We start from the raw sequence: 23,205 nt of genomic DNA on the forward strand, positions 1-23,205 counted from the left end.
CCCAACTCAGTGCAAATCTAATCGTGCTAAAGAAAGATTACTGAACTGCTGTTTGCACTGTAAGTGTATATTAAACAGGTCACTATCATACACCATCCTGTCACCTGTGAATTAAATTATGTAATCCTTTTTCTGTGTATAAAAACAATGAAAACGCTACACATTTATAGTGAACTTTGTGCATTATACAGAGAAAACATTACGAGAGAGAGTGCTGTAAGAAAGTGGTGTCATTTGTTTCGGGTAGGTTGAAAAAAATGGATGAATATCCATTGTGACAAATGGATTTGTTTCAACGCTCAGTACACAATCAGTTCATGATTACACAATTATCAATCAGTCTCCCTCAGGTATCATGGACAATGTTGTGCAAACTTGTGACTGACTGTTGAGCATGATGTCATTATCATGAAGTGGTTTGCTGTCGCATTAACGTTTCTGATATGGTATGATGCAGGAAGAGACAAATTCCTGAGTCACACTACAGCCAGGGGATGAAAAATGGATTGCACTCGTCAAGATGGGGGGGGGGGGGGGGGGGGGGGGGGGAAATCAATGGACTGAGGACACACTAGATCATCATGCAAACCTTCAAAGAGCCGCCAAACATTTTTCGCACAAGCACTGACGATAACTATTTTTGGGACACAAAATAAGTAGTTTTAGTTGATTTTATGGAAAGAGGACCACAATAACTCGAAATTTACAGTGAAACACTAAAAAGGCCAAAAGAGCCATGCAAAAATGAAGGGGGTGGGATGTTGAGCTCTGTCGTCTTATTTGTGTAAGATAAAGCTAGACCAGATACTGCTGCATGAACACAAATGTTGCTTAACGTTTCAATTGGGAATTGTTCGATCATGTGTACAGTGCTGATTTATTAGCTCACAGGCAGCAGAATTCTACAACAAAACTTTTTCCTAAGTATAACAAGAACCTTAATGTAGAAGTCAATTAGTATAAAAATATCTGTAGCTAATATAATTGTTTATAACAAGAAAAACTTCTTGATGTACTAGTGTTTCTTTTGATATAAATTAACAGAACTTACTTTCCAAATAGCCCTCATGTACAAAGGATCTCTTTGACACAAAGTCCTGACATGAAAACACAATGGCAATGAAATGGCACTGCAACAGTAATGTTTTATTTGTTGCTATATGATTTGCAATTGAGAAATTTTCAATGGGAGAGACCTTTTCACAATAGTAACTGTCATGAAATTTATTTACAGCCTCTTGATTTACTATTGTTCAAGACTTGTTCCGCACTGCATGAGCACAACTAATGAAAATTACGCAAATCTATGCAAGACTGTATCATGCACTATGAAGGCAGGAATCAAGAATAAAAAGAACACAATTTACAACAAGATTTTTCTGTTATGAAGTATATCCATTATCCCTCTCTCTCTCTCTCTCTCTCTCTCTCTCTCTCTCTCTCTCTCTCTCTCTCTCTCTCACACACACACACACACACACACACAAATTCAATCGGTTTTCAAACATTTTGATGCATTAGGCTCCTGGGTAAGATCTTCCATTTGCCAAGATTTTCTTTTCGTTGGTTCACTCCGCACACCACATGAATGACTCACTTCTGCATTCTGTAATCAATGAGATATATCATTCACCATTACTAGTCACATTTATTTCCATGGGACGAAACTTGTTTGGACATCTACTGCCAATTATGTATGAATTATAGCAACATTTACCTCCGAAGGCATTTCCAAGTTCAAGCAGGCGTGTCGTTTGGTCCATTCTCTTGCTGTCTTATCAAACAATGGTCTGTTGAATAAAAATTCTTCAGCCTACAGCAATACACAAATTCCAATTAAGACAATTGGCAGATTTTCAATTGCACTTTATATCATATTTAGTGAATAATTTATAGGAAATTATTTGCTAAGACTCCCTGGTGCTGGTGAAAATTCAATTTTATATTCAAACTACAAACATTTTTCCTCACCTTAATATATTACTAAGTAAGTCTGAGTGCTTATCAGCTCAATACCCTATACATTATAATGGACCAAAAACTTATTGTATGGTTCTTTAAATTTGTGTTACAACTACTTCGTTTCTAGAGTGGTTCTGTTACAGCAATCCACTTGGCAGTGAAAGGAGATTAATATATGCGACAACTCACTCTCACCTTTCCCACCATGAACAGTATAAGCCAAATCTGAGTGCAAACAACTTAATAATCACATCAGTAATCTCACCAGTCAGTGGAGTTACCATAGAAGTGGTTTCCTTTATGACATAGCCTCTCAATAAACTGCAAAATTATTGCCACAGAGGCTTTTGTGGATCATCCCAGGAGCTAAACAAAAAAGGGCCTTGCTCCACCCCCATGACTCGTATAGTTTGTGCTTTTCGAATGAGAACCTCTTTCTCAATACTCTTTTGATCACAGAATATCACTAAAACAAGACATCTGTGTAACAGAGATAAAAGTAAACCTAAAGTCCACTGCAGTTCAGTACAGTGAGTTCTGTCTCTCTAATCATGAACAGAATGATGTGGCTTGTGTACACCGGGCAATGATCATATCGAGCTTGGACCAAATATAAACTGCCAATTCATGGCAAGTAAAGTTTTCATCATGAGATTTTGCTGTCACATTAGTATACACTAAAGTAACATTGTTCGAACATTCAACCACTACAGTGGGACAAAAAGACAAAGCACATCAAAGATCTAGCGTGTAGTCATCACACACAGTTCATGACCATTAAATACAAATTACAGCATTTAGGTACCCTAAGTAAACGAACTGTGCACCACCTTCTTGGAGGAAACTCTGAGGGCTCTGTTGACCAAGACAGTATGTAAAGTATCCCCAGATACAAATATTTGGGCCCTGAATGGCCATAATGAAGAAAAGGATAACCTCATCCCACAAAAACAATAACAACAACAACAAAATAAAGGCAACGGAACATCTGCATCAACGATGTCAGATTCTCATCATTGATAAGTGCAGGATTTTTCTGATATTTGACAGTCATCTCAGAAGGGTATGAAGGGAGCCAATTACCAATATACATCTCAGGCATGCAGTTCCATGGGTTCAACACCAGATGTGTCAGTAATGTTTTGGGGCACAGTCAAAGAGGTATGTCTCTCATCCTATCTGGACTGACCAGTATGGGTACAAAAACTAATTGTGCAGTCCTACAGTAAACATTTCACAAAAATAATGTGCAATCGTATGGCACCCAACTCGTGAACTACTTCCTCTTGGAGGCAGTAACTACATGAAATAGACTGTAATATGTGCCAACATGAACCCAACTGAGCATATTTGGGATCCATTTAAAACTGCAATGTATCATTGCAGGACTCGTCCTCTAAGTTACAAAACAAGAGATTGTCTTGAAGAACAATGTATCTAGCACCTTGTGGACAGAGTGCAAGGCACAACCTAAGCATGTAACACAGTATGGGTCACAGCAACAATCCATCATTTCTCAACAGCACCTCTGGTTTTGCAGATGTGTGGTTTTGAACAGACAATATTTACTTTGGCTGCTGTTTTGATTCTAAGGTAAAGTATTTCTTTATTCATTAATAAGGGTTATTCTTACATTTCCCACTCCCCTTCACATATGCCTACACTTATTTTTGGAGATACGTACAAAACTTTTTTAACCTGTTTATATCTTCAACCCACTTTAGTCATGTTGATTATCAGAATAAAATCAAAATACTGGCTGATCATTCAAACATATGAGTTATCACAAAGGCTACTTTGACACGTAACAGTAAATTTCAGAGTAATTAATATGCAGGAAGTAATCCAAGTATTGTGATGTATTAACCCTCCCAGTATCATTGGCATCAATACGACCCCATACGACATTGGAGGTAAACATAGATGGAAAAGAAAATCACGACACCACAAGTAATTAATGTAGATTAATGAAATTTCAGGAATAAATCTGTCTATGTGACATACACAAGTCATACATTGCAAGATCATATGTTAATTAAGTGCAAGATAAGCCTTTGCAAATGTGGGCTGCTGGTACATTAATAACCAGTGTAATCACCACTATGTTAAATGTATGCACGCAAATACAGGGTGTTTCAAAAATGACCGGTATATTTGAAACGGTAATAAAAACTAAACGAGCAGCGATAGAAATACACCGTTTGTTGCAATATGCTTGGGACAACAGTACATTTTCAGGCAGACAAACTTTCGAAATTACAGTAGTTACAATTGTCAACAACAGATGGCGCTGCGGTCTGGGAAACTCTATAGTACGATATTTTCCACATATCCACCATGCGTAGCAATAATATGGCGTAGTCTCTGAATGAAATTACCCGAAACCTTTGACAACGTGTCTGGCGGAATGGCTTCACATGCAGATGAGATGTACTTCTTCAGCTGTTCAATTGTTTCTGGATTCTGGCGGTACACCTGGTCTTTCAAGTGTCCCCACAGAAAGAAGTCACAGGGGTTCATGTCTGGCGAATAGGGAGGCCAATCCACGCCGCCTCCTGTATGTTTCGGATAGCCCAAAGCAATCACACGATCATCGAAATATTCATTCAGGAAATTAAAGACGTCGGCCATGCGATGTGGCCGGGCACCATCTTGCATAAACCACGAGGTGTTCGCAGTGTCGTCTAAGGCAGTTTGTACCGCCACAAATTCACGAAGAATGTCCAGATAGCGTGATGCAGTAATCGTTTCGGATCTGAAAAATGGGCCAATGATTCCTTTGGAAGAAATGGCGGCCCAGACCAGTACTTTTTGAGGATGCAGGGACGATGGGACTGCAACATGGGGCTTTTCGGTTCCCCATATGCGCCAGTTCTGTTTATTGACGAAGCCATCCAGGTAAAATTAAGCTTCGTCAGTAAACCAAATGCTGCCCACATGCATATCGCCGTCATCAATCCTGTGCACTATATCGTTAGCGAATGTCTCTCGTGCAGCAATGGTAGCGGCGCTGAGGGTTGCCGCGTTTGAATTTTGTATGGATAGAGGTGTAAACTCTGGCGCATGAGACGATACGTGGACGTTGGCGTCATTTGGACCGCAGCTGCAACACGGCGAACGGAAACCCGAGGCCGCTGTTGGATCACCTGCTGCACTAGCTGCGCGTTGCCCTCTGTGGTTGCCGTACGCGGTCGCCCTACCTTTCCAGCACGTTCATCCGTCACGTTCCCAGTCCGTTGAAATTTTTCAAACAGATCCTTTATTGTATCGCTTTTCGGTCCTTTGGTTACATTAAACCTCCGTTGAAAACTTCGTCTTGTTGCAACAACACTGTGTTCTAGGTGGTGGAATTCCAACAACAGAAAAATCTTCTGTTCTAAGGAATAAACCATGTTGTACACAGCACACTTGCACGTTGTGAACAGCACACGCTTACAGCAGAAAGACGACGTACAGAATGGCGCACCCACAGACTGCGTTGTCTTCTATATCTTTCACATCACTTGCAGCGCCATCTGTTGTTGAAAATTGTAACTACTGTAATTTCGAAAGTTTGTCCGCCTGAAAATGTACTGTTGTCCCAAGCATATTGCAACAAACGGTGTATTTCTATCGCTGCTCGTTTAGTTTTTATTGCCATTTCAAATATACCGGTCATTTTTGAAACACCCTGTATTTATGCACTGCATTGTACAGGTGCCGGATGTCAGTTTGTGGAATGGAGTTCCATGCCTGTTGCACTTGGTCAACCAAATCAGAGACAGTTAATGTTGTTTGTGGATGATGCTGCAGTTGTCATCTGATGATGTCCTCCCATATCTGGGGGGGGGGGGGGGGGGGGGTTGCAGTCGCAGAGCTCGTAGCAAAGTGCGCGGCAAGGTGTTCAGCAATGGCGGCAGCGTCCATGCAAACAGCGCCGTCCAGGGAGATCCCAGGGACACCCATAGGGGTCTGGTATCCATAAATCCGCCGGATCCGGGACCACACGAGCGAGGGAGAGACACGGGAGCCCAAGGATGAGAAATACCTCTCCCAGCACTCCTCCTTACGCCGTGCAATAAGACGACGGGCCAAGGCATGGAGCCTCTTAAAGGTGATGAGGGTCTCCAGAGACGGGTGCCGCCTATGACGCTGGAGAGCCCGCCTACGGTTGCGAATAGCCTCAGCAATCTCCGGCAACCACCAGGGTACAGCCTTCCTCCAGGGGAGACCAGAAGAGCGGGGGATGGCAGCCTCGGCCGCAGAAATGATGGACGTGGTCAAGACACGGACCACCTCATCAATGTCACCCTGAGGGGGGAGACGCAATGGTGGCAGCGGAAGTAAAAGCCGGCCAGTCAAACCTGTTGAGAGCCCAGCGGGGCAGGCGCGCAGAAGAATGACACTGGGGCAGTGACACAGAGATGGGAAAATGATCACTACCACACAGGTCAGGATGCACTCTCCAGTGGAGGGATGGGACAAGTCCGGGACTGCAAAGAGAGAATCGATGGCCAAGAACGAGCCATGGGCCACACTGAAATGCGTGAGAGCACTGGTGTTCAAGAGGCTAAGGTCGAGCTGAGCCAACACATGCTCCACGGCACGACCACGGTCATCGGAGACAGTCCCACCCCATAGAGGGTTGCGGGCATTGAAATCGCCCAGAAGCAGCAATGGTGGCGGGAGTTGAGCCAGCAGCGCAGCCAAGACATGTCGGGGGAGCTCCCCATCCGGAGGAATGTAAACAGAGCAAATAGTAATAGCCGGCGAGAGCTCAACCCTGGCAGTGACTGCCTCTAAAGGCGTCAGAAGGGGTACTGGCGAGCTACAGACAGAGTGGTGAACAAAGAGGCAAACCCCACCTGACGCTCGTTGACAGGCAGCGCGGTTCTTATAGTATCCCCGATAACCACGAAGGGCGGGGGTCCGCATTGCTGGAAACCAAGTTTCCTGCAGAGCAATGCAGAGAACAGGGGAAACACTCAGAAGCGTCCGGAGCTCAGGCAGGTGGCGGAAATAACCGCCGCAGTTCCACTGGAGAATGGAAGCAGGAAGGGACTGGGAGGGCGTGAAAGCGACTAAGAGGCAGACGTCGCCTCAGAGCCAACTGCCGCCACCGGGGGAGAGTCAGCTGTGTCCATAGGAAAGGCCCCCGAGGGTTCTGTGAGGGCGAGATCTGCAGAAGAGGCGAGGATCTCCACCTCATCCCCGGAGCCAGGACTATTTATAGCAGGTGGTACTGCAACCGCCGGAACGTCCTCCTTCTTGGACACGTTCCGTTCCTTCTTCTCGCGTCTGTCCTTAGGGTTAGAGGGCTGGGAGAGCTTCTCTGAAGGAGCATCGGAAGCTGAGGACTACGCAAAAGCCCTACGACCAGCAGGTGGCAGAACCTTCAGCCACTGGCTGACATCCGGCTGGGTAGGAGAAGAAACGGAGGAAGGGAGAGCTCCGAGGGACCCTTTCCGCGAGAGAGGAACTTGCAGAGGCAACGCCGGCGGAGGAGGAGGGGGAGGGATCGAGCCCCCCGATTTTGGAGCAGATGTCACTCCCGAAGAAAGCGTGAGGGGAGCAACAGAAGAGTGTTTGCCTCCAACTGCTAAGGGGGCAACAGAGGAAGGCTTGCCCCCAGACACGAGGGGGCAGACGGGGAGGCACGGCCCCGAGGGCCCACTGAAGGCAGCACAGATGAGGCGACAACCACCGCTCGCGAAAGAGACGATAATGTGGCTGCAGCATAAGATGTTCGAAGGGAAGCAGGATACAACCTTTCATATTTCAGTTTTGCCTCTCGATAAGTAAGCCGGTCCAGGGTCTTAAATTCCATTATCTTCCGCTCCTTATGAAGAACGGGGCAATCCAGCGAGCATGGAGAGTGGTGCTCCCCACAGTTGACACATACAGGCGGAGGTGCACATGGAGAATCGGGATGAGAGGGGCGTCCGGAATCTCGACATGTGGCACTGGATGGGCAACGGGAGGACATATGCCCAAACTTCCAGCACTGGAAGTACCGCATCGGGGGAGGGACGTATGGCTTGACGTCACAACGGTAAACCATTACCTTGACCTTCTCGGGCAAGACATCACCCTCGAAGGCCAAGATAAAGGCACCGGTGGCCACCCTGTTAGTCTTGGGTCCTCTATGTACACGACGGACAAAATGTACACCACGTCGTTCCAAGTCGGCTCTCAGCTCGTCGTCGGATTGTAAAAGGTCACGATGGTAAATAATCCCCTGGACCATATTTAAGCTACTGTGGGGAGTGATGGTAACAGGGACGTCACCCAGCTTATCATACAGGAGCAACGCTCGTGACTGGGCTGGGGAGGACGTCTTGAGGAGGATGGACCCATTCCTCATTTTAGGCAACCCCGCCACTTCCCCAAACTTATCCTCCAGATGTTCCACAAAAAACAGAGGCTTCGTCGTAAGAAAGGAGTCACCATCAGTCCTGCTGCAGACAAGGTATTGTGGGACGTAAGGCTCCCGCTTGGCACTAGATCAGCGTCCCTCCCACGGCGCAGCCGACAAGGGGAACGACTGAGGGTCATATTTCGCAGCATCAAAGTCAACCCTGCCTCGCTTAGAGACGCTGGTGGCCGTGCGACCACCAGCTTCGTGTGATTTATTGTGCTTCATTGTACCACATCCGCCCAGATGCCACCTACTCCGAACGAGGGCTCTCCCCAAGGGCACCACCCAGCCAAAGCAACGGGTACCTGGCCGATATCCCGTTGCCCGGAGTCCCCGTGCCCCAGACAAGATGGGGACATACTCCTTGGCATGCATGGGGAGGAAACAGCCCTGGCATCTGTAGTCCAATCCCTGCGTGGTCAGGGGGCTACCACCAAGAAGGTACATGACGACCCCACCACAACGGACTGGCTACCGTGCTGGATTTTAGGTGTTGAAAGGGTCCACAGTTGTCGGGGGCGCTAAGAAGGGGATTGTGCACAAGATGAGAAGGAGGCAACCCAGAAGATGTTGGGTGTAAATCCTGCCACACGGCAATAGGTAGTATGCAAGATGGTGGTGCATGATGGACCAATAAAAAAACACCATGTAAGGCGTCCTTCCCCAAATGGCACGCACTAACAACGGAAATTTGGAAAAATGGAGGTCAAACCCAAAGGTGGACCATCACATTAAGGCCGAAACGTTTGAGACTCCTTTTAGTCGCCTCTTCCGACAGGCAGGAATACCGCGGGCCTATTCTTACCCCCGAACCCGCAGGGGGAAGTAACATTGGGCCCAGTGGTACTAGGAAGGGTACATCAGCTGAGGCAAGAAATCCTTCCTCCCTTGTTTTCAAAGCTTTTTTTCCCAAATTTATGACTTTCTCTAAGTCATTGTATCAAGTGATGTTTTGTTCAGTTTTATATTTAAAACACATTACAACTTATTCACCATTTTGTGAATTGAGTACAACTGGGGTCAATATGACCCCAACCTATATTTCTTTTTGTTTCTTGAACATAACATTTATGAAAATACAATCATCAGGCCCAACAAGGAAGGGGGGTGGGGGGTTGCAAAATGCCTGGGGCCCAAGCCACATGAGAGTGGGGGGGTTGCAAAATGCCTGGGGCCCAAGCCACATGAGAGGGGGGGGGGGGGTCTCTCAATGGTGCCAAGTTGGCAAAAATAAACCTGCCATTATAAAATAATTTTTGTATCATATCATAAATAAAAGAACATAACCCAAGCACCAGCTTAACCAATCTACCTATTCCTTTTCACTTCAATTTTATAAGCCATACTGGCCAGTTACATACAACTATTATTTCATGTTCAATCTTGAGTGCACAATATTTTCTTTAGACATCGTGCACTAAAACTGCCGTGTGGTAGTTGGTTGGTTTGGGTTGTAAGGGGACGAAACTACAGGGTCATCACTCCCTTTTTCCTGACACAAGCAAGGCTCAAGGTACACAAACACCCAACACCAAACCTAAAAAAGAAAATGAATGCAACCGAGGGGGGAGAGGGGGGGGGGGGGGGGACAAGACCTACACCACACGGAGAAGTAGAAGAAGGAATTAAAACCATAGAGCGATCTAATGTTTCAGACAACAAGAATCGAGTTTAGTCTTGGTATATTTAAACTTCCACGAAGAACAAATTCACCATTTCTCACATAAATATTCGAAAGTTTGCAAATCAACCGATTTGTCTCGTATTAGACTCGATTACATACATTTACAATAGCGTTGGTTTAACAACCACATAATTTATGAACATGTCTTGCTTCTAGCAAGTCCAACACATGAATTACTTAAAAGCCTAACCTCATTTCTTCATTTGTCTTTAACAATCATCATAGTCACTAAAAGCACAGAATAAAACGTAAACACTCCTTGTTCTTCTCTACACATACACTGAAACTATGAATCATATAGCAGGTACTTGTCAACCGCTGTTCGGCAGCTGTGTCCGCATTTGCTCGTGACTGTTTTTAGACTTACACACATAAACATGCAATGTGCAGTACGTCGGATTAGTCCCTCACACACTTCTATTTAAAATATCATGTGTTCGAGACGGAGGAAGGCCAAGTGGTTCTATAAATTATGGAGAAATTCTCGAAGCACTACATGTTCCCCCCCAGACTGAACTCGCGATATTTTATATACAGTCATTATGTACATTTATATCACATATAATAACAGTTCATATTTCAACAGTACACCTTGTTCTTTTCATAACCGTGAATACCCTTTTCCTTCTTATTTAGCTATTCCTTATTTTTTAATTTTACTTTAATTATAAAACGTGAACATTTCAATCAATTTTGGAGTTCGTTTTCTTATCTAGGAAGCATGAGGACAACCTTTTGTTTCCAATCGTAAGCTCCCGGTGTTCCTGACACTTGAGTACTTTATTCTAATTCCTTGTGCTATTTTTTTTTTTCTTAGTACGTACTAATATCATTATGTATAGTAGTTTGTGGTCCGGAGGAACTCTGGGCAACTGAAAGTGTTCTTTTCGCCACTTGTAAATTCACATAAAACATAATAATGCTAGCGATATATAGAATTCAAACTTATAAGAATAATTCCTATTAAATGTGTGACTTCCGCCACGAAGCTGTCCTTTTCCCGTAGGATCAGTACCTATACCTTACATGTGGGTTGACCCTATAAATTCACTTCCTCCTTCCATTCTGGTAGGTATGCCCCTTTATAAAACATCCCTATTCATCAGGTCACAGGTCATCCTATCTCTATGTGATGGAAAGATGTCACTGCTCCAGATCCGGTTGAAGATGATGAGATGTCACTTGTAAGCAGGTTAGAGATGCTTAATCATCTGACTGTGGATCCGATCTGGCCCAGGAGCTGTGTCGGGGCAATGAGCTAGGGCACTGAGGAGCTCCCACTGTGTAAATGGGACATTATAGGGTTCACTGTGGCGTGTAGCGAACAAGAGGACTTTCCTTTCCATCCGCCATTTGAGGGTGCGAAAGGCTGGGGGGTGGAGGGGGGGATAGCATAGTGCTCAACAATCACATTTGCGTCAGTAGATAACACACCATTGATGTTAATGCCAGACCTGTTGGGGTCTGGTGCCCAAAAAGACGTCTGATCTTCGTCCAGACTTGGAAAGATGCCGTATGGCACCCAATGGTCGAAACGTATCTCACCCAACACTCCTCCTTCCATCTTTTGATAAGTTGGCGAATGCGGGCACGGAGCCGCTTAAAGGATATGAGGTGCTCCACGCAAGGGTGCCCCTTATGCTGATGTAGAGCTCGCTGACGCTCCTTAATTGCTTCAGCAACTTCCGGCGACCATCAAGGGACCGCCTTTCGCCAGGGGCACCTTAAAGAACGAGGATCGCGTTTTCTACCACAGTAACGATTGGCTTAGTCACCTGCTCAACCATAACATCGATGTTACCATGTGGAGGAGAGTCAACGGTGACCGCAGAGGTGAAAGTTTCCCAGTCTGCCTTGTGTAAAGCCCATCTGGACAGGCGTCCATGGGACTGACGCTGGGGCAGTGACAGGAAGATGGGGAAGTGGTCACTACCACATAGGTCGTCATGTGCTCTCCAGTGGATAGATGGGAGAAGTCCTGGGGTGCAAATGGATGTATCAATGCCAGAGTAACTACGATGAGCCACACTGAATTGCGTGGCGGCCCCAGTATTTAAGAGGCAGAGGTCGAACTGAGACAGTAAAGTTTCGACATCTCTGCCTTGGCCAGTAAGCACGGTGCCACCCTACAAGGGGTTATGGGCATTAAAATCTCCCAAAAGTAGGAAAGGTTTGGGAGTTGATCAATCAGTGCAGCTAATACATTCAGGGGTTCTGCACCATCTGGAGGAAGATATACATTGCAGACAGTTATTTCCTGCGTCATCCTTATTCTGACAGCCACAGCTTCAAGAGGGGTTTGAAGGGGCACAGTTTCACTACAGACTGAGTTTAGAACATGAACGCAAACTCCACCTGACACTATTACAGTCGCTACGGTTCCTGTAATATCCCTTATAGTCGCAGAGGGCAGGGGTCCACAGTGCCGGGAACCAGGTTTCCTGGACAGCAATGCAGATAGCAAGTGTAAAGCTTAACAGTTGCCATAGCTCAGCCAGGTGGTGGAAAAAACTGCCGCAATTCCACTAGAGGATGATGTCATTGTGAGACGGGGAAGGCATGGAACACTCAATAAGGCAGGTTATACCTCAGGGTCACCTGTTGCCACCAACTTACTGCCTCAGCAGTCTATATCCACTGGGTCTGAAGGTCCAGCGAGATCTAGGTCTTCAGCGGACGCCAGAATCCCCATCTTAACCCCAGATGCAGAGCTTGCAGGTGGCGGTAGTGTGGGTGTCACCACAATTTCCTTGGTCTTAGGGGTCTTCTTTTTGGACTTTTCTCGCTGCCCCTTAGGTTTCTCTGGCTGGGAGGGTTTCACTGCTTCAGTCTCCAGGACTCAGGATGATCGTGAAGCCCTACGATGAGCTGCTTTTTGACACTTCAGCCACTGGTGGGTTTCATCTTTCCCATTAGCATATACCTGGGAAGGGAGTGACCCAAGGGACCCCTCCATGGTGGGAGCAGCCAAAGAAGACTTACACTTCTCTGGCTGAGAAGTAGGGACTGATGTCCCTGATGGTTGAGGCGGCAGTGCTCCTGAGGTAGGTGGTGCAGGAGCAACATGGGGGGGGGGGGGGGGGGGAGTGCCCTCCACCATCAAGTGGGCAGGGGTACGCGTCTGGCACCGAGAGCCGACAGGAATTAGCGAAACTGATGGGGCTACAACTGATCTCGTAGCAGTGGCGTATGAGGAAGTCATAGCCACAGGATGTACGCACTCATATTTTCTCTTAGCCTCAGTGCAGGTCAGTCGGTCCAGGTTCCATGATTTTCCTCTCTTTCTGTAAAATCCTGCAGTCTGGCGAGCAAGGTGAATGATGCTCTCCGCAGTTCAGACAGATGGGAAGCGGGGCACATGGATTATTGGGATGTGATAGATGTCCATAATCTCGACATGTGACGCTGGAAGTACAGTGTGAAGACACATAGCCAAACTTCCAGCACTTAAAGCACCGCATCGGGGGAGGGATATATGGCTTGACATCACAGCGGTAGACCATCACCTTGTCCTTCTCGGGTAAGGAGTCACCCTCGAAGGCCAAGATCAAGGCACTGGTGGCAACCTGATTATCCCCCGGACCCAGATGGACACACCGCACACAATGAACACCTCACCACTCTAAATTGGCGTGCAGCTCATCGTCAGACTGAAAAAGAAGGTCCCTGTGGAAGATAATACCCTGGACCACATTTAAGCTCTTATGTGGCGTGATGGTAACAGAAACATCCCCCAACTTGTTACAAGCGATTTAAGTCTGAGACTGGGCAGAGGATGCTGTTTTTAATCAAGACTGACCCAGATCGCATTTTGGACAAGCCCTCCACCTCCCCAAACTTGTCCTCTAAATGCTCTACAGAAACTGTGACTTCATCAAAACAAAGGAGCCCCCATCAGTTCTCGTACATACGAGGTACCAGGATGAATAAGGTTCGCTGCCATCCTTAGCCTGGCATTCCTCCCATGGTGTGGCCAGGGAGGGGAATGATTCAGGATCATACTTTCTTGCACTGTACTGAGACTTGGAACACTTAGAAACTGCTGGTGTTTGATCACCAGCAAGTGATGGCATGGTACGCTCAATCATGCGTCATCCGCCCTGATGCCACCCACTCTGACCAAGGGCCTTCTCCATGGTCACCACCCAGCTGCAGCAAAGGCCACCTCCTGGCAGGATGGCCATTGCTGGGAGTCCCGATACCCCATGGTGACAGGCATCTCCTCCTTGGCATACATGAGGAGAACAGCGTGGACATCAGCAGAATGATCCCTGTGTTGTCAGGAGGCTACAACCAACAGGGTACATGGTGGCCCCACCACAACGGACTGACTGGGCTAAAGATCTCAAGGTATGATGGACACGATGCGTCACGTAAGGCGCCCTTCCCCAATTGGCTCGCTCTTTGGGAAAATTTTGAAAAATAGAGGTCGAACCCTACAGGGGACCATCACAAAGGCCAAAAGTGTGAGACTCCTTTTAGTCGCCTCTTACGAAGGCAAGAATACCTCGGACCTATTCTAATCCCTGGACCCGAAGGGGGTCATCTTATATATGAAGAGGACAACGGTGACATTGAAGAGGAAGAGCAAGAGCAAGAGCAAGAGGAGGAAGAATAAGAAGAAAGTTTACATGCCATTTTTCAGGAATTTTAAAGGTCAGTTTGGTTGTATAAACTAAGAATTTTTTAAGGTGTGTCTTATAGTCTGTAAAATACGGTACACAGTCTTATAGAGGAGCTCAGACATTTTCTTCAGTGAAATCCTCTGGCTAAATTTTCTTTATGTGCTTGTTAAAACTTCATGTGGAGCACATGCAGCCGAGAGTTGTCATGAAGCAGATTCTTTTTTCTAAGTGATTCAACATCTTCACATCCTGTTCAGTAGCAGCCCATCTGTTCTGAAACATTGTTGGAAGCTCTTTATATTCCATGTCTGATACCACTGGATTGCTCGGGTTGATGCCGGAATACCAATTGCAGCTCATCTGGACAGAACTACCATTTCTGTTGAAACTACCAGTAAATTAAATTTATCGGCTGAAACAATTTTGTGCTATGAGGTGTTTTGGATTATGTAATATCATGCAAGTGTTTAATCGTGGCATCAATTCTGCTGAAGTAATTGGTACAGAAGCATATTACTACAAGCTCTAAATACTGCCACTGATACTGAGGTAAGGCACAGAGTTTATTAAATGACTCGAAATATCTCCATGGAAATTGGGAGGCCATTCTCCCACTGTACTTAATATCAATCCTGAATTTCCGGAGGTGTGCACTAAGAAGAGTAAATCATTTCATAGTGAAGACAGGAATGAAGAGGCAGATGTCAATTCAGAAGACTTATTCAACATAAATGATTTTATGTCATAATTAACAATCTAGTGTCTAACTTGAAAACCTGATAACCCGATTAGAATCAGTGAAGATTTTCGGTGAAACATTTGGGTTTAATGGAGATACTTACAGCTGACTGACGATCAGGTTGCTGAGGCATGCAGGTTATGTCACAAGAGATTTTGAAGAAGGAATCAAATGTTAGGAAACAACACGTACTTCAAACTTCGAATACATTAGAACTCTTGAATAAAATGCATGAGCTTAAAATTTCAAGCTTGCTTCGGAAGGTATGCGTATGTATGTGTATCTTTTACACACTTCCAGTGACTGTAGCAGAAGCAGAAATGTCTTTCAACATTCTTGATCACGTTAACATTTGTCTCAGATCAATTAAGCATCAACAACATCTCACAGATTTGGGAACCTTCAAGGAAACTGAATACAACTTGGTAAGGCAACTAGACTTTGATGCTACAACTCAAACATTTCCTGAACGAAAGGTTCACAAAGCGCCACTGACTGTATTATCGGCAAGTAGGTTATAATATATTCATCGCTGCACGACTCACTGTGGTTTATATCCAAGTGCACTGATGTCTATTTACTGAAACGTGTAGGCAGCCTCGGAACAAGTTGGAACAGAACACTCCATATTGTCATGTTACTGCCACCAGACCTCTACTTGAAGTACAATTCAGTATAATACTTAGCTTTTTGATTTTAAAGTGAATGAAACTAAATTAAACCACTTTCAAAAATAAAATTAAATGGAGAATACATACATTTATAAGCAATTCATTATTGAGTAGCAACCGAAAGTGAACTTTTAAGTCTGGTCATATCAGTTTTCTGCCATGCCACTGCCACTTTCATTGTGCTGAAAATTTTAGTCCGAAATGCACCCTTCCCTACACTTATGTGTAAAGTTCACCAATCTGGGCGGGTCCAGAGCCCCTAAGCCTATGTACGGTGTCCACTTGTCTCTTTTTTCATTTCCACAGTCTCCTCTCTCTTTTCCTCCCATTCCTTTTATATACATGCATCTCTCTTTATCTTTCACTGGCACTGTCTCTCACTGACCATCAACGGCTGTCATTGTTATTGTCTTCAGCCATCTCACTAACACTTTCTCTCTCTGGACCTCCATCACTGTCTCCTCTATATTTCTCTCGCACTGGCACTGTCTCTCTGCTATTCTGCTTCACCATAAAAAAAGAGCGAATATGCTCACATGCCAAAATGTTTGGTGAGGAAGGCGGAATGAGGATTGAGGTAGATGGTTCCCCACTTATCCCTGCTACAGCGGCATATGTAGCTTATATAAAATGAATTCTATAGGTCAGTGAAGTTTTGGCAGTTTATTTATATACTTTGGCACATTTATACATATTGTAGTGCTTTGCAAATTTCTGCGTAAATTCTAGAACCACTTGGCCTTCCTCCAGCTCGAACACACTATATTTTAAATAGAAGTGTGAGAGAGATGAATCCAACCTACTGCGCATTGCATGTTTGTGTGTGTAGGTTTAAAAAAAGTCATGAGCAACAAGTGGATGCAGTGGCCGACAAGTACCTACTGTACGATCCATTGAGTTTCAGTGTATGTGTAGAGAAGAGCCTGTTCTATTCTTTGCTGGTTTAGTGACTGTGATGATTGTTAAGGACAAATGAAGAAATGCAATTAGACTTTTAAGTAATTCATGTGTTGGACTTGCTAGAAGCAAGACATGTTTGTATTTTCTGGTGGTTATTAAATCAATCCCGTTATAAATGTATCTTAATAGAGTCTAACGATTGATGACTTGGTTGACTCGCACGAGTTCGAATATTTATATGAGAAATGGTGAATTTGTTTTTTGTGGAAGTTGAAATATACAATGACTGAACTAAAAGTATTCTTTGAATACAAAATTATTTCAAGAGTAAAGAGAGAGTCTGATAAATTCCCTTAACCAGCATTATTCTTCAGAGAAGAAGTTTTTGGAGATCAACATGGCCAGCTTTCCAGAGACAAAGATCGGTTGTGCATACCAAGTCAACTTGTGGGAGAGAGGTGGGAAGTTTGCAAACCAGCTCCACATTGCTTCTTGTCGTCTAAAGCGTTAGAACGTAGCGACCATGACAGGGCCCGAAAAAATGGGAATTAGAGACGAAACCGAGAAAAGTGGATGTTACATGTTGCCATAGCAACAGAGTATAAAATGACGAGAAAACCATTATGAGAAACTTTATTTAGCCCAGAAATCAAATGAAAAGGAAAATTTGTGAATGTAGCAAAGGGAAAGATGTAGGGGAGTAATAACATTAAAAGAATGGATAGAAGACCTCGACGTATTCGACTAACAAGAGATACGACGAGAATAATTCAACTAAAAAGATCCAGTGTGGGGAGTATATAGCTCACACACATCGCAGCGATGCCGACGCAGAAACCGGCAACAGACGACACTGGCACCAGTTGCTGTTCAACGGTGCTGATTCCACACCCGCTCACCGATGCAGTTGTTTGCTCTTACTTCGCGTACTACTTTCACTAAGCATGGATTTATTCAATACCTTTTACATTCTGGAGGAACTCTGGGTAAATAAAGAAGTTCTTTTCAACAAATATAACTTCACACAAACATGACAATGCAAGTGAAAACGAGAATTCAAACTTACCAGAACAATCTCTACTAAATGTGTGACTTTTGTCATGGTACTGTCTTTTCCTTTAAGCATAGTACCTATACCTTACATACGGATCAATACTATGAAAGCACTTCCTCCTTCCGTTTTAGTAGGTACACCTCTTTATACAAATTCCTAATATACTATGGTATAGGTCAATCCCCTTCTTGGTGCCCCTGCCCACACAGCATACGTCAGCCTTTCTTGGGTCTTCCTACCAGCCCTTTTCCATGCAATCAAACCGGGTGCACCTTCCTCCTCCTCCTTCCTGAGTAGGCTTCACAGTCCATTGCCCTAGCATACATCTTAATGTACCCTAGAATTCAAATACTTCTTAAAGAAATTAACATCGTACTTGACTCCTTACACTCGCTTCTCAATGCTTCCTTTAACCCTTTAGAGTCCTCCATTACTCTTTCACTCCTATGTTCCCAACAGACACCACACTTGGAAATATTGTTTAAAATATGTATACATACTCCTACATATACTCTGCTTGTCTCATTATCCTACAATTCGTCAGAATAGTCGTTAGACACCAATTCTGTCCACTTAAGTATCCTATGGATCTGACATTAACCTCACTTGATTATTCACGAACCAATATTTCTCGTTAAATTTTGTGTGAAAGTCTCCCCACAATGAAATAATTACCACTTTATTAGGAAAAACAACATTAAGTACAGTTTGAATTGTTTGTCCATAAACTTGTTAGCATCATTACAATTGGAAAAAGCAACAGTCGCAACATTTCCAGAGATTATACTCTCGGTAATTTCTCAATCTATAATATCTCAAATGGTTCCACCAGACTACTTTTTTATATTGTCAAAGTTGGCTAGTTTTTCTTTAAAATTCTGTTCTACATTGTTTATTCGCAAACTGACAGCTTGTATACTAACACGTGGAATTAACGATTGAATAATCGATATTAATTCCTTAGGTCGATCTGTGCTCTGTTTTAAGATATTCATTTTCTGTCTTACAGAATTACATTTAACATTACATACATTTTCACAAGATTCTAATTGTTCCATAAGATCGGGTTCTTTATTATTACATTTAGCATCAAATTTAGTTTCCAAAGCAATCGTGCCTTCACACAGATTACTCGATTCTTTATTCTGGTGCCTATTTTGACGTACAATGAATCTATGTTTGTTGTTTGGCTTTTTCGAATTTCATTCAGAGCATGTAACTGAGAACTTACAGAGTCTACCTCTTTACTTAGAGTTGCACTTCAAACTTTAGTCTGGTCTTTTATAGTTTCAGTTTGGGTATCTATCTTAGTACCTACTGCATGTATCAAGTCTAGGGTTTTCTTGAAATGATCGTCTAACTTAGCATTTAACTGAGTGTTCACCGAGTCTCACTTCAGACTTAGTCCCTTAATTAAATTTGCTACCTCAGTCCAGTCTGACATGACCTTAGTCGCTGTCATTGCCATGGCTGATTCTACAGTTTCTGTAGGTTGTTGTTCCTTCTCCATAGTACTAATTTTTTTTGAAGAAAAGAAAATCACCTCTGCAAATAATGACCATCCTATTTACATTCACATAGTTATTATCTTGAGCTAACCCGGCATAGGATTGTAGGCTGCATCGGCGAGGTGTAGAAATGGCACCGGTGAACCACATGGGCACCAGCAGCTTCAAATGTTGGTCGCGGCGTTTGTGGCGGGCGCAAAGTCAGCAACTCAAACAGCAACTCAAACAGCAACCAGCAACGATGACGGGTTACTGCGACTGCGTCGGCTGTTTACTGCATGTGTGATGGTTGTTTCATCCCCACAACCAAATCTTCCTTAATCGAATCTTGCAAACCAATTTTTTCGTCTCATTATATGTTGCTATGGCAACTTCAACTTTTTCTCATCTCAGTCTTCTTCAAAAAGATTCCTCCTTTTCATGCCCTGCTCACTTTGGTCGCCACATTCTGGCGGTTTTGACATGATGATTTACTTTACCAGTTAATCGATCGATTACACAACAGCTACTGTACACCTTAAGTGGATAAATCAACTATACACACTGAGATTCGATCAATCCTTTGACACATGAATATTGACATTCAGTAAGTTCCCGTACATCTTCTTAACGTCGGAAACTATTACATACATTTTCAATAAATGCAGTTTCGAAATTATCTCAAGTTTAATATGGCAACTCTCCGTAACTCTAGAGAGTAAGAGAATGAATGAATAAGTACTTGTCTCTTCTCTTCTCTCAGCAACATTCAAATGTTCACCCAATAATGTTCGATGTCGCATGGAGTACAGCGCGCTTATTCCTTGAGCTGGACGTCCGTGACGATCATCTGTCCGATACACATCCGTCCTGCACACACACACACACACACACACACACACACACACACAACTGTGGGGCAGTAGACACAGTTTTAAAATAACGCGTGTTCGAGACTGTGCTAATACGAGGTACTCTAGAATTTACCCCGAAATTCTCGAGGCACTACAGGGTGAGCGTAAAACAATAATTGATTGTGTATAAAGTTGAAGAAACTATTTCAACAGACTGTATTTGTGTATTTATTAAACTTAGAATTTTCTTTAAATGCTTACCAGATCTAAAATTGGTAAAACCATGGAAGACGTTCAGTTAGTTGGAGAAACTTCAGAACCAGCCATGTCTATGAGAATCAATAGAGAAATGCCAGACTGGACTGAGTTATCAAATTTAATTAAAGCACAAAGTACAGCTTCAAATGCTCAAATTGCGACTTTAAGTGAAAAACTAGATGCCCAGAGGGCAGATTCAGCAGCTTTAAATTCTAGATTAAATGCTCAGAATGAAACTCTAAGGAAAGAAATAGGTTTGGTACATTCTAGTTTAAATGCTCAAAGTGAAGTTCGAAATGACCAGAGTGAAACCTTGAATAGTCAAGCAACAAACATAGGTGTACTAAAGACTGAATTTGACACACTAAATAGTAAAGTTGAAAATTTGAAATTAGATATAAAGAAAGAATTAACGAGTTCTTTAAACCTTCATGTAAATCAACTATTCACTGACTTTAGTCAGAAACTGAATGACCAAATCTAAGACTTAGCAACAAGGTTAGAATTTGATATTGAGGAAAAATGAAATTAGGTAGAAACTGAAATCAATGAAAAATTGGAATTATTTGAAAATGTATGCATCGTTAAGTTCGATGCTGTAAAGCAGAGATTACATACAGTAAGAGAAAGCGTTGATAATCACGAGAAGTTGATACCAACTATCCAATCCCAAATTACAGGCACGAATACATGAGTAGATACTGTGGAAAGAAATTTCAGAGAAAACTAGCGAACTCCTACATTATAAATATAAATACTTTGGAGGAGCAGGTGGAGGAAATTATAGATCGGAAAGTCACAGAGAGAATAACATCCGGGAATGCATCGCTTATGACTTCTTCCTAATTTACTGATACCAGGAAGAGAACAGACGAATTCTGGAGAGAAGTCAAACTTATCCAGGAACAACATTGTGTAACCTAGTGAAATGGTGATTTTTTTTTTTTCTTTGGGGTGATTGTTTTGCAGTGAGGAGACTTTCAAACTAAATTTAACAACAAGTACTGGTCTGCACTTGCTCAAGTGAAGTTAATATCAGATCCATGGGACCCAGGCGAAGCCCTCCGTCTCCCAAAAACATTAACGTTCTGTGTTAATGGGTGGAGTGACGACCGTCGGATCCCAAGTTGTTTTCGGTGTTTCTTCTGTAATAATTTTCCTGCACCGAATTCCCCAAAACTCTTAAACTATTCTATTATCCCACACTTAGAGCTTCTCGCAAAAACCATACCAGTGAGAATTTGTTATTACGTCACCCAAAATTGCTCCTGGTATGTAACTGCGTCATCCACGGTTATTAGAGGCTTGAGCCCACTGGGAATTTTGACTGCATTGTCCTCGGTTATTCCAGGGGTGTCCCTACCTGTCTTCATGACTCCTCCCGGCTTGCCCCAAACTTATCCTGACTTTACTAGGCGGCGACATGAGGTGGCAGTTGGTACGCATATTATCCCTGAAATAAGATAGATTAAATCTGCCTAGCCAGCCATTCTCTCCTGCAGTTTCGATTGTAATGTCAATAGCGGCTAACAGTTCTCCACGTATAGTTAAGATTTTATTTTTGCCAGAAGTCTGGGTGAAATCAATGTCATTAAATTTGTATATTCTATTACTATGAATCATAATTACAATGACTCCAAAAATGGTTTCTTGAAAGCTGCCTGGTAATCCTTTTTTCGTCACATAGTTCTACGTATGTAGGGAGAACCACACCTGGCACTTAACTTTCAAAATAATTTCTGAAATCATGAGAATACCATTCTCACACTGAATGTAAGATAAACGAGTTAAAGTCACTGAAACTATTTTTCTTAGTAAACTGAATGGAATATTGTATTTGAAGAAAACATAATACTGTGTGACTAATTAAATGACTGTGATAATGGAATATATAATTTTATACTTTGTATAGAATATTTTCTACCTTTTATGAGATGTGACACAGACGGGAGGGTTTGTATCGATGTTAAAAGGGGGTGGGTAGTGTAGGTAAAAGCACAATTTACAATAACACATGAATCATGATTAACACACATAACACCTTTTGAACGACCCTCGCAAACAAGTGTGCCCGATTCTTCACCATTTACTATTTCCATAGGGTTGCTAAGATTTTCTTTGGGGCAACTCAAGGGTGAAGATGGGAATGTCCATTCTGTAGGAGACGATTTAACACCATACATCCTCTGGCTTCTCACTCAAGTACCGGAGAGGTAGGGATCCTGGGGCAGGAGGGTGTGAAGCGTTTCCTGTCTTTGGGGCTGTCTTCTTTCTCTTCTTCGATCTTAGCAACCATGTCTACCTTTTTTCCTTTCTTACTTCTCGCTTGAGGACCTATCTATTTTTCCCTCTTTCCATATTCATCTACTTCTATCACAGAAGTCCTTCCTAGTTTCCATGGTTTCCAATAACCTACAACTTATCTTCTGATAAGAAGGCCAAATAATCACACTACACGAAAACACTTCAGCATATACTCAAAGAAGTACGAGTACACAAACAATGAAGTTACAGATTCAAAGGGTGTAAGAACAGCCAAGGGCTGTAGGGGAAAACGATATGTGTACATCTGGA

At 43.4% G+C, this 23,205-nt stretch overlaps 1 protein-coding gene across 4 annotated transcripts in view; it reads right to left on the reverse strand.

Annotated features, from left to right (window-relative positions):
* The window catches only part of LOC124615888 (ubiquitin-conjugating enzyme E2 T-like), an 82,632-nt gene that overhangs the window by 13,086 nt on the left and 46,341 nt on the right, over nt 1–23,205 (reverse strand). For 2 of the 4 annotated variants that reach the window (XM_047144058.1, XM_047144061.1), the window contains exons 4-5: nt 1,718–1,813; nt 546–1,606 (exon numbers count right to left, since the gene is read on the reverse strand). In XM_047144058.1, coding sequence (XP_047000014.1) covers nt 1,490–1,606; nt 1,718–1,813 — 213 coding nt within the window. In that variant the 3' untranslated portion in view covers nt 546–1,489. Of the gene's footprint in view, nt 1–545; nt 1,607–1,717; nt 1,814–23,205 lie in introns of those variants that run through there. The other 2 variants (XR_006979816.1, XM_047144060.1) reach the window with 2 other exon arrangements.

The sequence above is a fragment of the Schistocerca americana genome, chromosome 5 (assembly GCF_021461395.2).
Source record: "Schistocerca americana isolate TAMUIC-IGC-003095 chromosome 5, iqSchAmer2.1, whole genome shotgun sequence".
Classification (NCBI taxonomy): domain Eukaryota; kingdom Metazoa; phylum Arthropoda; class Insecta; order Orthoptera; family Acrididae; genus Schistocerca; species Schistocerca americana.